Source organism: Pipistrellus hanaki (genome assembly GCF_964339955.1).
Source record: "Pipistrellus hanaki genome assembly, chromosome: 1".
In the NCBI taxonomy this organism is placed as follows: Eukaryota; Metazoa; Chordata; class Mammalia; order Chiroptera; family Vespertilionidae; genus Pipistrellus; species Pipistrellus hanaki.
Window position 1 is genome coordinate 45,025,479 of NC_140503.1, and position 14,081 is coordinate 45,039,559.

The 14,081-nt window shown below is 50.5% G+C and overlaps 1 protein-coding gene across 7 annotated transcripts in view; it reads right to left on the reverse strand.

The window, feature by feature from the left end:
- The window catches only part of TLN2 (talin 2), a 402,173-nt gene that overhangs the window by 49,567 nt on the left and 338,525 nt on the right, over positions 1-14,081 (reverse strand). For 6 of the 7 annotated variants that reach the window (XM_084886348.1, XM_084886343.1, XM_084886344.1 and 3 more), the window contains 3 exons: positions 10,746-10,847; positions 8,291-8,410; positions 958-1,104 (listed from right to left, as the gene is read on the reverse strand). In XM_084886348.1, the coding sequence (XP_084742474.1) occupies positions 958-1,104; positions 8,291-8,410; positions 10,746-10,847 (369 nt within the window). The remainder of the gene's footprint in view (positions 1-957; positions 1,105-8,290; positions 8,411-10,745; positions 10,848-14,081) is intronic. The other variant, XM_084886349.1, reaches the window with a different exon arrangement.

Consider the following 14,081-nt stretch of genomic DNA (forward strand, 5'->3'; position numbering starts at 1 on the left):
ACCTCCCGGGAGGGCAGTGCCAGAGGACAGCTCACAGACGGCAGCTGGCATTGATTAAGGCAGGGGTCCTCAAACTTTTTAAAGTGGGGGCCAGATCACGGTCCCTCAGAGAGCTGGAGGGCCGGACTATATGAACTACTAATTCCTACTGTAACACCTCGGCTGCGCTCACTGCCCAAAAAACCTGGCGGGCCGGATCAGACTCCTCTGCGGGCCGCATGTGGCCCGCGGGCCGTAGTTTGAAGACCCCTGGATTAAGGGAACTGTGTGCTGACCCTGTGCCAAGCCTTATACGCATACCGTGGCCATTAGTCTTCACGACCCCACGGGCCAGGAATGAATGATATTCCTGGGCCCTCCTTTTACCGTTGAGGCATGTGAGGCCTGGCAAGGTGGAGTGACTTAGCTGAGATCCTAGAGCCCCATCCACCACCCTCTGCGACTCGCTGGACAGACTGCCGCCGTCTGTCAGAGATGGCACGCAGGCCCCTGCTTTCCCGCCAGGTGCCATGCGGCTTCGGGCAGGCTCCACCCTCCCCCACATCACGTCTGGTTTGGAAACAAAGAGATTACAGGAGAGCAGCTTTAGGTCCCTCTCACTCAGCCCCCCAACCATGAGGGGCCTCCCTGAGAAGGAAGCACAGGGGACAAGTGTCCGAGGGGAGGCAGGGAGGGGCTCCGGGGATGATCCTGGACTTTGCAACCATCTGTCCATTCTGTCCGCAGCTGAGCCCTTCACGGAGGATCGCCGGGGGCCCTGACCTTGGCAGGACAGTCCCTTTTAGGCCTGTGGTTCACCCCCAGCTCCCTGAGGGGCCCCATCACTGGGGGGACCCTGGGCTCGAGGGAAGATGCCCCGACCTGACTGGGCTGGGCTGTTTCCGGCTTAGTCTCTTCCTGATGACCTTGCTCACAGCAGGTCACTGTGGCTCTGTCGGACCCAGGGCCGCTCCTTACCTTCTCAGTGACGGCACGGGCGCACTCGATGAGCTCCCTCTTGGTGTAGCTGTCGGTGGGGCACACCTGGAGGGCCCCCGCCTTCTGCACCAGGAAGATGCAGCCGTGGCCCAGGTCCTGCACCCGCGTGCGAATCTGGAAGCCGATCTGCGGAGGCAGCCAGGGTGGGGAAGGAGAAGCGTGAGGGACCTGGCCATCGAGGTCTTCCCTGCGTGGAAAATTTCTCCTGCGGCCTACGGGAGCCTGGCTAGGAAAATTCCACTGCTGCTCGGAGCCTGTGCTGGGGGAAGTATGGAATTCGGTTGATCTGGCTTCCCCTTTTTAGAGACTGTGAAATGCCCACAGCCCTCAGGAAGCAAGTCTGCACCTCATCATCCCGGCATAGTGCCTGCCCGGGGCTTGCTGCCTGCCCTGGTGTATGGCTTGTCTGTGTCCTATGCCACCTGATAAGCATGTCAGTTAGATGAGCTCTGCTGGACAATTAATTCTGTGATTCCTTCCACAGGCACCCACGGTGCCCCTACTGTGTGCCAGCGCCTCCTCTGAGCAGGCCATGGATTTTACTTTCATTTATTCCCCACAACAGCGCTGGAGGGCAAGGAGAAGTTCAAACTGTAAAGCTTTAGCATTAAGAATATTTTGTAAAGTGTTCAGATTCCTGTGACATTTGTATGTTTACCAAGCAGGACTCCCCCACCTCAGCTGCAGCCATGCAGAGAGCAACCATGTGGGGCCCAGGCTTCCTTTCTACCAGGCCAGGCTGGAGGTGGCCTTAAAAAGGTACATTTTTTTTTTTTAGAGCTAACGGCTCAGCAGGCACACATTCTTTCCCTGACCCCTGGCTTGTGTGATTATCAAAGGCACGTTGCTTAAAAGAAGCCAGCTGTCTCTTTTAGGAGCAATAAATCCACGGCCACCCCCAGAGTTCGCACTCCTCTGGCTCTGTTTCCCATCAGTTTTGATTTGGGTTTGATCAATACAGCTGTCATAATCATCTGCCCTCCAGCCCAGGTAAGCAACTAGAAACAAAACAAACTAAGACCTTTAGGCTTTCCTCAATAAGTGTTATTTAAAAAAAAAAAAAATCACAATAGTAAGCAGCTGTGACTTATCCGCCCAGCATCTGTCAGGAAGAGCTACTGAATAACCTCTGGAACTGGGAGTAAAACCTGGGAGATGCGGGCCCCCTGGGTGCTGTCTCCCACTCTCAGCCCAGGAGGTGGTTTGAGGGAGGGAGGGGGACTCTGAGGAGCAATGGGTCTGCAGATGTGAATTCTCCTATCAATGAAACACTTCCTGTTTTTAGGGGGAAAGGGAATTCCCTTAACCCTTTAAGGCTCAAAGAAGTTTAAATCCATGTTCTGGGAGATTCTCCTCATCCAGAAAGTTGGGGTGTCTTCTATGGTACCCAGGGGGGCTGTAAAAGCCTCCCAACCAGGCAGGGCTTCTTGCAGACCACCTCCACCTGGAATACGGCAGGAGCAGTACCAGGCTCACACAACCCAGCAGCTCTGCAGGCAGCAGCAAGGCCACCACACCACGGAGGGAGAGGCACTGTAATCCCCGCAGGGGATGCCATTGAAATACAGCCCTTTGTTGGGCATGCTCATTGCTTTAAGCATGAGGTCAAACTGAAGCAGGCGGATGCCCCAATCACGTTGTAAGCTCAACCTGGCTCTCAATGCTTGCTGGATCTGTATGGTTAAACCCTAAGCACTCAGAGCGAATCCGAAAGCAAGAGCTCTGCTAGGGAGGATGGCACTGATCTCTCAATGAGTGACAGGTGGTGCCAGGAAGTCCGGTGAGAGGCAAATGGAGGAAGAAGCACTGATGGAATCACACAATGAAAAACGACCTCACCAGCTCCACCTCCCTTCATTGACAGACGGAGAGACGGAGGCCAGAGAAGGGATTGCTTGGTCCAAGATCACACAGCGGGTCCCTGGGAAGCAGCCGAGTGTCCAGGCCTCCACCCAGCACAGCGCCCTCTCCTCAGAGCTGAGCTTTCCTAACCTGGATTCCCCCACTTAGCAGCAGACTCCTGACTCCCCCAGACAAGCTCTCATGAAACCTCCACATGCAAAATTAATAGAATTTACCATTAGTATACTCTTCGTCACGAGATAACATTTATATCCCTGACTCAATAAAAGTCAACAATGAGACCGAGTGAACCCAAGCTGAAGAGTCAGGGTTAGGAAAGCCAGCTGCAGCCACAGCCACCAACTCACTGCTGCGCTTGGCTTTGGCTGCACAGTGTTGGGAAAATCCCATCGTGTGAGCAAGTAAAGCAGACAGGAGGGTGTTCTCCAGTGTCCTGACCAGAGAGGGCAGGGCAGAGCTGAGTCAGTCCAGGCTCTGCACAGGTCCAGGGTGCGGGGCTGGCAGCCCAGGGTTACCATCTGGCCTGGAACACATTCAACAGTACGTGCAGTTTTTCCTGACAGTTTTAAAGGTAGTTCAATTATGTTTAAAAGGTGAGACTGGCCCTAGCCAGTTCGGCTCAGGGGATAGGGCACAAGCCTGGTGGACCAAAGGGTCCCAGGTTCAATTCTGGTACCTTGGTTGCAGGCTCCTCCCCAGTCCGGGGACTCCTGTTTAGGGCTCCTGCAGGAGGCAACCAATCGATGTGTCTCTCTCACATCTATGTTTCTCTCTTTCTTTCCCTCTCTCTTCCACTCCCTAAAAATCAATGGGAAAATATCCTTGGATGAGGATTAACAACAATAGCAACAAAGTGAGCCTGGAGCCAAATGTGCAGAACTCCCAACGCCCCTCCCTGGGTCAGGGCTCTGCACAATAGGGTGTGAAAACGGAACCCTGCTCTGAGCAGAGCTGTTTACAGAAGATGGGGCACGGGGACAAGCACAGGCCTCTTAAATCACCCCCAATCACCTGGGGCCCTGCTCCAGAGCTGTCCCAAACTGGAAACCTATGGGCAGACATGGTCCGTGATGGGAATACGTCCTCCATCACTCTCAGGCTCCCTTGGCCCCCTCTCAAAGGCCATGGCTGTAAAAACACACCCCAAGGCCCCGAAGCCCAGCCCCTTTCTTGGAGGTGACATCATGCACGTAGAGAAGATCTTAAAACGTTGACAGGGGAGGTGGCACCATGGTCATCAGAGATGATATCCCAGTTAGAAAGCACCAGGGAAGAGCAGCACCAGTAAGCAAAGGGATGAGACCGAAATAAGGGAACAGTTGCAAAAACCGTTGGGGTGCCAGTGTGGGCCTGGGCAGTGGGGTCTGTGCCAGGTCACACAGTTAGCACATGCAAACCTCCTGTACACCTGGCTGCACGGTCCCATTGGGACGGCAGGCAGGAGGGATTCAGGATCATAAAGGAGGGGTTGAAATCGGCTTCACTCACTCATCTTCACAGGCTGAGGGCTGAATGTAGCGAAGGGATCTCAGGATCCCCACCCCAGCTCCACTCCTGCTCTCAGCACTTCATCCAGGTGGACCCCATGGGTACCAAAAAGGACCAGAGCTGCGCTGTCAGCCCCGCCCTTCCCTGGCCATCGGACTTTCTGGGTGAAGCCTGCTAACCTCCTGGGGCCTTGGTTCCCTCACCTGCGACACAGGCCGGAATCTGCCCTGCCCACTTCTCAGGGCTGATGGACGACCCAATGAAAGCACCTCACAAAGCAGAAAGTGCCGTGCGAACGCTCACTGTTGTGAAGAGAGGCAGCCTGGTGCAGGGGAAAGAGCAGGGATTGCCCAACAATGCTGGGTTCCAATCCTGACGTTTCCACATGGTTACTTCTTAACTTCCATGAAACTTCACTTATTCCAAAAAGTTGCTTAAAGTGGCTTAGACACCATGGGAGCTGTGTGATCTTGGACACGAACTGAGCTCTAAGCCTCAGTTTGCTCATCTGTCAAACGGGGAGGAACAAATGATGGCCTGGCATGCTACCAGGACAGCACAGCACCTGCCTCCTCCTGTGGATGCAATCGACAGCTCCCCCTCACTCTTTCCCACAGGCCACTTGGTGAAAGAGGACAACAGGAGCGAAAGAGGACAACAGGACCAGCGCAGCCACAAAGCAATCGTCCCCTCCGCCTCACTCCCGCAGAACACTCTGTACGGCAGGAGGGGCTACATTTCTGACTGTATTCCAACAGATAAGGGCTTTGAATAACGTTCTCAAAGCGACACTAACTTCTCAGCATACGGGGTGAGCCAACTCACAACCAGTGTTTACCACAAAAAAATGTGGCTCAGAGACATTACGCTTGGGTTTTAAATTGGCAACTCTAGTGACCCTCAAGGAAACCCTCAAATGGAAGTAAATGGAGAAGGTGGTCTCCTGGGCGTGCACTCTCAGGGAACCAGAAGCCCGGCCTTTGGGAGGTTTGGGGTCACATTTCAACTAGAGGGAGTAGAGGGAGACTAAGGAAATACTAATCATCTTTACGGCTTCAACGCATTTTCCTCAGGCTCTAAACACAACCGCATCTGAACCTGGGTCAGGTACACTGTCTCTTGGGGAGCGTGTGAACGTTGGGACGCGGCCATGGACGGTGTCTGACAAACCTGATGGTTCCTCCGTCGGCAGAAGAAGTGGAAGGAACAAGGAAAGAGTGTGTGCCACAGAGCAGGGCAGCACTGTCTCGGCTCTGAAAGTGTGTCTGGGGATGCAAAGCTGAGCGAGTCTGAGAGCAGACACCCATCTACGGGGACAGGAGGGCTTCCGGTCCCCACCACAGGCTCCCAAACGTTCATGTGGCTCCCCAGACCGGTGGTCACTCAATCTCTTCCCCAGGCCCCATGCAGGAGCTGCAGCCCACAGCACCTGCATTTCTTTCTTTCTTCTCCTTCCTTCCTTCCTTCCTTCCTCCCTCCCTCCCTCCCTCCCTCCCTCCCTCCCTCCCTCCCTCCCTCCCTCCCTTCCTTCCTTCCTTCCTTCCTTTTCTCTTTTTTTTTTTTTTTTTAAAAAGCAGAACCCAATCTTAAATTGCAAAGTTGTCAGAGGGTTTTAACTTTTCTAAAGAAAGACGTTGTCACAGCAATGTCAACAAGTATTTCCATTTTCCCTGGAACAATAAGCAAGATAAAGCTCCCCTGTGATGTCCGTGATGTTCGGAGGGCAGTGCTGTGACTTTTCCTGTAATTGTCACCACCTGGAAAAGACCAGGACGCTGACTTGGCACAGCAGAGGGCAGGGCGGCAGCGAGGGCAGCGGCTCATTTGCCCTGGAAATAAATATTTCCACATGCTGTGATGTGGGGCCCTCTTGCGTGTACAAATAATTCCACGGTCTTGGGATAAAAAACTACCCTGCTTCAGGGATCTCCTAGCCTTCTCAGTTTCCCCCCAAATATCTGCCTGGTGAATGCACACAGAGAATTCTCCTTTGCAAGCCACTGGAAATTTTATATTCTGTCTGCCCCTTCTCGCTCCGGGTCACACTGTTCGTGTCTGGAATGTAAAATACACCTCAAGATGTAGGAGAAAAAAAGGGAAACTCTTAATGAAAACATCAGCTGCTATGAACGCAGGGCCCAGAACTAAAGTAACCGGTTGTGCTTTCAATAACACATTTTTTTTTTTTCCTGCCTGCTGTGGCCATCACCTTATATTTTGCTTCCGCAGTCCGGGTTGCAATAAGACAACCTGCCTGTTTCACGTATGGGGTGGAATTCGGATATGGAAAGGGCTCCAGTGGATTACTGGGTTTGCACTCGCTAACTCAGGCAGGCCAGCGTTAAACCAAGCAAGGCAGAGAGCTGTCAACCAAACCAACCCTCCCTCGCAATCACAGTCTTTCAGTTGTAATCTCCCTGCGAAGCCAAACTTCTTTCCTTGGTCCAACCAGGCTCTTCCTGTAACATAAGCTCCCTTACACTTGCTTAAGAAATTCAAAGTTACAAGTCAAATAAGTTATGAGTCCAGATGATTGGTCTCTCTCTCTCAATCTCTCTCTCTCCTTTTTTATTTATTTATTTTTAAATGATGGGCCTTTTTTGATGGATCAACAGAATCCCCATGTGGGTCTCATAATTTTTCTTTCTTGGTGGTAACTTGACAGACTCATTATGAAAGGATTATTCATGCTGCAGCCTAAATACTCAATCACTTTCAAAATCTCAAAATGCAGGCACTGTTAGAGACTCAGGTCATCCCATGCCAGATATATATGTAAAGCAAGTACATATATATGACACTCCTACTTACATGCATTGTTACAACATACGTTAGGAGGTGGCTTTTGCGTGGGGCCTTCCTCTCTGTGGTGTCTCTGGGAGCCTTTGTTAAGACATGCTTAGACCTGACTCCCAGGAGAGACAGCAGCGCCGAGTGGCAGGGGACACTGACCGCCATCGCCAGGAGAAGGACAGACCCGGCACGGCCTTCTGCGGGACCACCCGGCTCATGTAGGAACGTGGCGAACGGGGTTGGCGCTCAATGAAGAGCTTGCAGAATTTCACGGGAAGTGGTTACCTCCATCTTCCCAGGCCCCTGCAGTCCACCCCTTTATTTTGTAGTTCAGACTGAGCTCTCTTTCCCTAAGGAGCCACGTAGGCGCTGGGACGGAGCCCTTTCTGTTGCTAACACTGACACGCATGCAGCCAGGCACCCCAGAGCAGCCCCTGGGCCCCTGGGTGCTTCCCATGGACCACGCCATTGCTCAGAGGCGTCAGAGATGGGAACGCTCAGAAATGCCTTTTGGGACCAAACGTTTGCCATTTAACTCTTAAGGATTCAGGCATTCTGAGGCAACGTCTGTGCTGGCCACTGAGGAAAGTGAGCATAGGGAAGGCAGGTAGGTAACGAAGAGAAGTCTGCAGGAGAAATGGGGACAGGGATCTGGGCCAGGTCTCAGAAAGTCACGAGAAATATTTGGGCAAGACGTTGTTTTATGAAAGCAGGCGACTCAGCCCAACACTTCAGCCAGCCTTTGGAAAACATAAAAATAATAAAGAAAAATGTGCTAGGCGGGAGTAGGAAAGAACAGGAAGATGGCAGTGGGTGGCTGCCCTTGGCATCGGGCAATGGGCCAGGGGCCAGGTAACCTGATAGAACACTGAAAAGAGAGTCCTTCTGTGGGAAAGCCCACCTTCCCAGAGGGCCCCAGACCCCGGCCAGCTGGCCTCAGAAAGCACAGGGAGCCCTGAGCACAGCCTGGGCAACTGGGCCTGAACCTGGGGACTGGCAGCATGTAGTGGGTACTAGGCCTGGTTCTGCCTCTCAGGCTGAGGTCTTCTGGAATGGAGCTAAGCTATGGAGGATCCTCTGCCCCCTCCTCTCCCTCTTCCCCCCCCCCCACCCGGAGTGGGCACCAGGGTGGGTTGGCTTCTTAAAACAGGGGCTTAAGGTGGCAGACCTCCTCTGGTTCCGCCGTGGCTGCTGCCATCTGGCCCTGGAGAGCCAGGTGCCCATAGTCACTGGTCATTTGTGAAGCCAGTCCTCCCAACTCCTCCGGGTTAGTAACCGACTTAGTCATCTGGAAAAAGAAAACAAGCAAGACACAACACACACACACAGAGAAAAGCATGAGAATCATGTGTTAATACCTCCGGTGGCCACAAGGCTTCATTCACTTTTCAGCGCTTGGCTTGCATTTGGGGCTGGACACTGGAGAGGGCAGTACAAGCGAAGCCCATGCTGCATCGCACACGACAGGCCAGGGCCCTCTCTGGCTGGCAGATCCCAGCCAATGGGCCACATGCTAGGCTCAGGCCAGGCAGCGTGGAGTCCAGGCCCTCGGGGTCCATGCTGGGAGGTGAGAGTGGAAACTCAGCCAGCCCTGCCCTGCGGGTTGGTCACCAGGGGAGTTCCCCAGGAAAACCACAGGGTGCACAGTTCCTGTGCAGTGCACCCCCCTGGCCACACCCTTCTGCAGGGGGGTCGTCTGGTCTCCAGGAACCCAGCCGTGGGCCCCCCTCGGCACAAGAGGGCATGAGGACAGAGCTGCTAAGGACTTCTCATGACATAAGTACCGGACAGGACAAATGCTTCGGAGGAAGACATTTATAGACAATACAGCTTTCAAGTGAGTTTGTGCCAAAGAAAGCAAGGTTTTGGCCTCAACTTGAGTTAAGGGTATCCTGCAGCCTAAGTGGTCAAGTTCTACATTTTTATTATCAAGACGTTCCGTGTCTTCCTCCTGTTTCATAGAAAAACTTACCTTAGCTGATCCTGCCTAGCTAACATGCTGGCCTCATGTTGTTCCTCTTCCTTTGACAAAACGCCTCAGTCCTCACAACAGTAGTTCTGGCCTGCCTCCCAGAAAGCTCCCCGTCCCCTGGGTCAGAGGCTTCCCAGCTGCCCCAGCTCTTCTCTGGCTCTGGAGGACCAGCTTTCTCTGTCTGCAGCATTTGAAGACCCTGATTTTAAAGGCCTTTTAACTGACTCCACATCCACTGAGGCGGGACAGAACCCGCAACCATGTGTACCAGGAAAGGCCACAGGGTTTCCGGCCCAGGTGTGGGGTCCCCAGGAATGCACCCTGAACCCCGAGAAAGTGAGGCTGTAACCAAGAGTTGCTTCATTTGAGCCCTGCCACGAGCACCGCGATTCTGGGGCGCCCCATTGCAGTGAAGCAGGACTCGTGCCAACGCAAGGCCCAGGCTAGTGATCCCAGGCTAGTGAGGCCAGGCTCCTTGAGAACATGGACACCAGGGTCAGGACAGGCCAGCCGAGAAGCTAGCCTGGGAGATATTCCAGAAACTCCACAAGGCCACTCAAAATGTCTGCACCCTCTGCTGCGCTGTGTTCCCTGCTCGGAGGCATTGGCACCGGAGGGCTGCCTGTTGTGACCTGTGACCTCTGACCTGCCCCTGAGCAGGGCCAGCGTGGCCCCGCTCCAGCCTTTCACAGCCATGAGATGGGCCCTGTTCCTCCCTCCCTCCCCAGCCCCAAACCTTTTAAAGAACAGCCAGCCTGGCACAATCCCAGAGTTTCTAAGAATGAGCAGCAGCAGCCAGGGAAGCCTTTGTGGTCCAAGCTCAACCTCTAGTGGACACACGACTGCATGACAAAACCATCCACACAGGCAGTGGGCACAGCCTGGTCCCTCCAGCTGGGAAGGCTGCTCCATCTCTCAGCTCCGGCTCATGTGCTAGCATCAGAGGTGCCTTTTAAAATCATATACTGTGCCACCTGGGCTTTCAAAAGTTGAGCGGAACTTTCTGACTACTAGTATTCCTATGAAATCTTGGAAGACACCATTTGTCATCTTTTGTTCAAGTTTTTAACATATCAAGTAGTATTCAACTATTTCTCATTGCCATTTATATCTAAAGGTCCATATGATACAATTACGATTGTATTTTAGCAAAAAAAAAAAAAAAAAAGCTACATGCCTTCTATTATCAGGAAAAAAATATTTTTACACATAACCATTGTGTTTTATTTTGCCTGAAAGACAATCTTTGTATTCAAATATTGTAATTTGATTCATCAATTTATGCTTGATGCCCACATGTCCTCTTGTACAATAATTTTAATCTATAAAAACACCTCAAGTCTTTTGTGAGGTGAAGAGGATTTTTTCTTTTTCCTTTCCTGTAGCCCAAACTTCCTTCTCATTTCCTCCTTGATTCTCACTGTCTCTCCTTCCTTTGCTCCCCGGTCCTCATGCCCAAGTTCTCAGCCATTTTTAATTTCCTCTTGCAGTGGACTGGGGCTTCTAGACCACAGGCAGCCACAGAGACCACGGGGAAAGGACAGGAGCTGGGGCCCAGGAGGACTAGATACACACACTAATCTCTCCAACATAGACCCCGGAATTAAAGACGCAGTGGCGGGGCAGATAAAAGGGCAGTTCTTCTTCTTACCATTTCCTGAGCTGTCACCGCAATGGCTTTAGAATATTTGACCACAGTCGTCTGGTAATCGACAAATGTTCCCTTTGGTTCTGGAGGAGTGCCATCGTCCAGCTGGAGGAGAGGAAAGGAACCCAGAGGTCATCAGAGGCCAGTTGAAATGTGGGCTGAACTTATTAGAATGAGGAACTTTAAAAACAGAGGCCCACAGAGTTTCTTTGGCCCAGAGTCAACAGAATCCCTGAGCTTTTGCAATGAGGACTCAGTAGAGGTACATGTAAGGCATTCGAGGAACACAGGCAAGGAGAGGCCCCAGCGCTGCCTGAGGGGAGTGGGAGGGCTTTCCAGAAGAAGGACTTTTCAGCCAAGTCTTACCACAGGGAGGAGTCTGCTACATATATGAAGTATGAAGTGGGTATGCGTCCCAAGGAGTAGGAATATAATCTGAGTGTAAAGGTGGGAATGAACTGGCCAATGAAAGGGAAGCACAGACTGATGAAAATGGGCTGGGAGAGGAGGCGGCACCTACATCAGAAAGAGTGTCTATACCCTGGAACACTTACTTCTGATCTAAGTCAGGAAATAAGACATTGGAAGCACCAGATAGAATTTACTTGTCTGACTCTGAGTGCAAAAGGAACTGAGAGAAGGGTGAGATCTCTGTGGGTGGAAGAGTTCAAGAAGTGGAACAATGGCTCTGTTCCTTGAGGGGTTAGGGACATATTGGTTCAGAAGACTTGTATTCAAGACCTGGTTCCAGGGCTTGTGAATGGGCCTAAAGCTGGCTGCTTAAACTCTCCCAGTCTCAGAAACTTCCAAGCAGGCTGTAGTAAAGATCAGCTGAGATTATACCCAGTCAAGAGCTGACATGAAGGAAGAGGAGGTGATGATGATGATAATGAAGAAGATGCTAATGTCCATGATGATTATGATGAAGAAAAAGGTAACCCATCTTCATCACCATCATCATTGTTACTGTCACCATTGTTTGCTGAATGGTACTCAATAGATGAGACAAGGTGAATATAAATAAAGAGTAAGAACAGTGAACAGAGAGGACTGTTGAGAGTGGTGGGAATGAAGCTGGATCTGCTTAATAAAGGACCTTGAAGTCATGAGAAAAATGGTGGCACTGGGGTAGGCAATGACACGGCTGAGAAGATCGCTTTGACAGCTCTGCCAGGTAACTTGTAGTCTGGGAAGAGACGAGAGGCCAAGGGGGCAATTAGAAAACTGTTAGATGGAGTCTTCAACATCACAACCAGGCATAGGCCACAGTGTGAATTAAAGGAACGTATGGCTGTAGCCTATGTGTGATGGGTTTGTCAGCCCAGGGTCAATTTCCACCAAACCATCAACACAGACTCCAGGCTAGCTAGTATTTTTTTTTAATTTTTTTTTTAGGTTTCTTTATCAGGAAGATCGATGCTGCCAAATATCTCCATCACATCATGGGAGCCTTGCAGGTGAGATGAGAATTGAGTTGTGGACTCATACACTCAGTATAAACTGACTGGTATCTTCTTCACATCAGGCTGTCTGCTGAGAGACTTCATATGAGATGTGGCAGAGCTGCATACACTCTAGAGGGTTGAAGCTAGAGGACAACTTAGATACTGTACCACTGGCCACCAAGATGAACCTTCTACCAGTTTGAAGACAATGATAAAAGAACAAAAGGATGAATTTAGTTGAAAGAACTAAATTTATTCTGAGATTATAGCTTTCCTACTTTAAAAAAATGTTAACATGACCTTTCTTTTATGAGATAATAGTGATGTAAATAGCAATATTTTTATTTGTTTTGTTTCCACAGGTTGAGAACTACTGTCACTGAATGGGGGAAACCAAGGTTCAGAGAGCCTGAGGGATTTGTCCAAGGTCACCCATAAAGCTGCTTACTTCCTGTTAACCTCCCGAGACATGGCTACAGAGAGAAGCTCCATAGCAGAAGTCTCAAAAGTGTCAAGAATTGCATCCAAGTTATAATTAATTTTGGGTGTATTCACAATTTTCTGCCAATAACTGTCTTTGAGAATTGTAGGCAAGGATTCTGAAAGTATATTAATATTTTAACCAAATAACTGAAACCAGGAAATGCCAGATTTTTAATGCTTTGCTGCTTAGGGAGGAGCTCAAAGGACCTGAAGTGCCACTTACCACCGAGTCCCCAGCACGGGCAGGCTGGGGTGTGCTGGGCAAGTGGGGAATGGGGAAGAGGCACTGTATGGTCCGCCTTGGGTGTCAGGTCTGAGTATGGGTAATGATGAAACTCCAATTGTATACTTTATAAAACTGAAAGGGGTGGTAGAAACCTTTGTTGCTGACCTCTGTGGCTCACACTATCAGCGTTCCCATCAGGGACACCAGACTTCTTTCCCAGCCCTTACACAAGAATCTACAGTGTGGTTCTACACCATGGACATCAGCTTGCACAGCACAGCTCTCCATATTGAAAAGCCCCCCCAGCCTGCAGGGCTCAAAGGCTATCAAGAAAAAACTTCAGGAACATGACTTCTACCCTCCATCACTACAGTGACTGCGAAAAACACGTTCTCCTGAGAAGAAAAATATTATTACTTGGATTTCTAATTTGTACTGAGAAAGCTTGAGCACCATCATTTAATACCCTTGGTGCACACATGGCTTATTTTCAAAGCTCAGGTATTCTGATGTCCTAAAAACCAAACAAACCCACTGAGATTCATCCGAGGGCCTTGAAAAGGAGGGGAATGTCACTCTTTTCTGCCAAACCGTCTATATCTGAAGCATGAGAAGCCCACAGTAGAAATTACTGGAGCGCTTTAACAAGGGGAAGCCTGGAGTCTCGCAAGGGAGCCCCAGCATCCTTGCCCGGCCTGTGACTTCATCTGTCTGATAATGACTGCATAATGTCGAAGGGAATTATCCTAATTATAGTTTCAGGCTATCATCTATTTATGGAGATATGAACCAAACCATCTTCTCTAAATTAGCAATTAAAGACTGAAAATCCACAAGAATGTATTCACAATCAATGGACATTTAAAAACACAGGTGATATCTAAAAGTCGTGGCTATGTTATCATAGGATAGCAATGAGATGTTTATGAACAATTGTCAATTCTAATGAATATCAAGCTGACGTGACTAATGAGGATTCCTTGGGGGAAAGAGCAGGAGATACAGAGTTGAAGCTGTCTCCAGTCATAATTCCTTACTGAATCAATTCAACTGATGGGTCACTAGAAGAGAAACGATACTCATGGGGCCTTCTTCATCTACTGCCTGCCAGATTTCACTAAGGGATCTTAGGCATACTCCTTTGGTGGTTTCTGCATCCGGCTAGATTTTAATAATCTGGAGAGA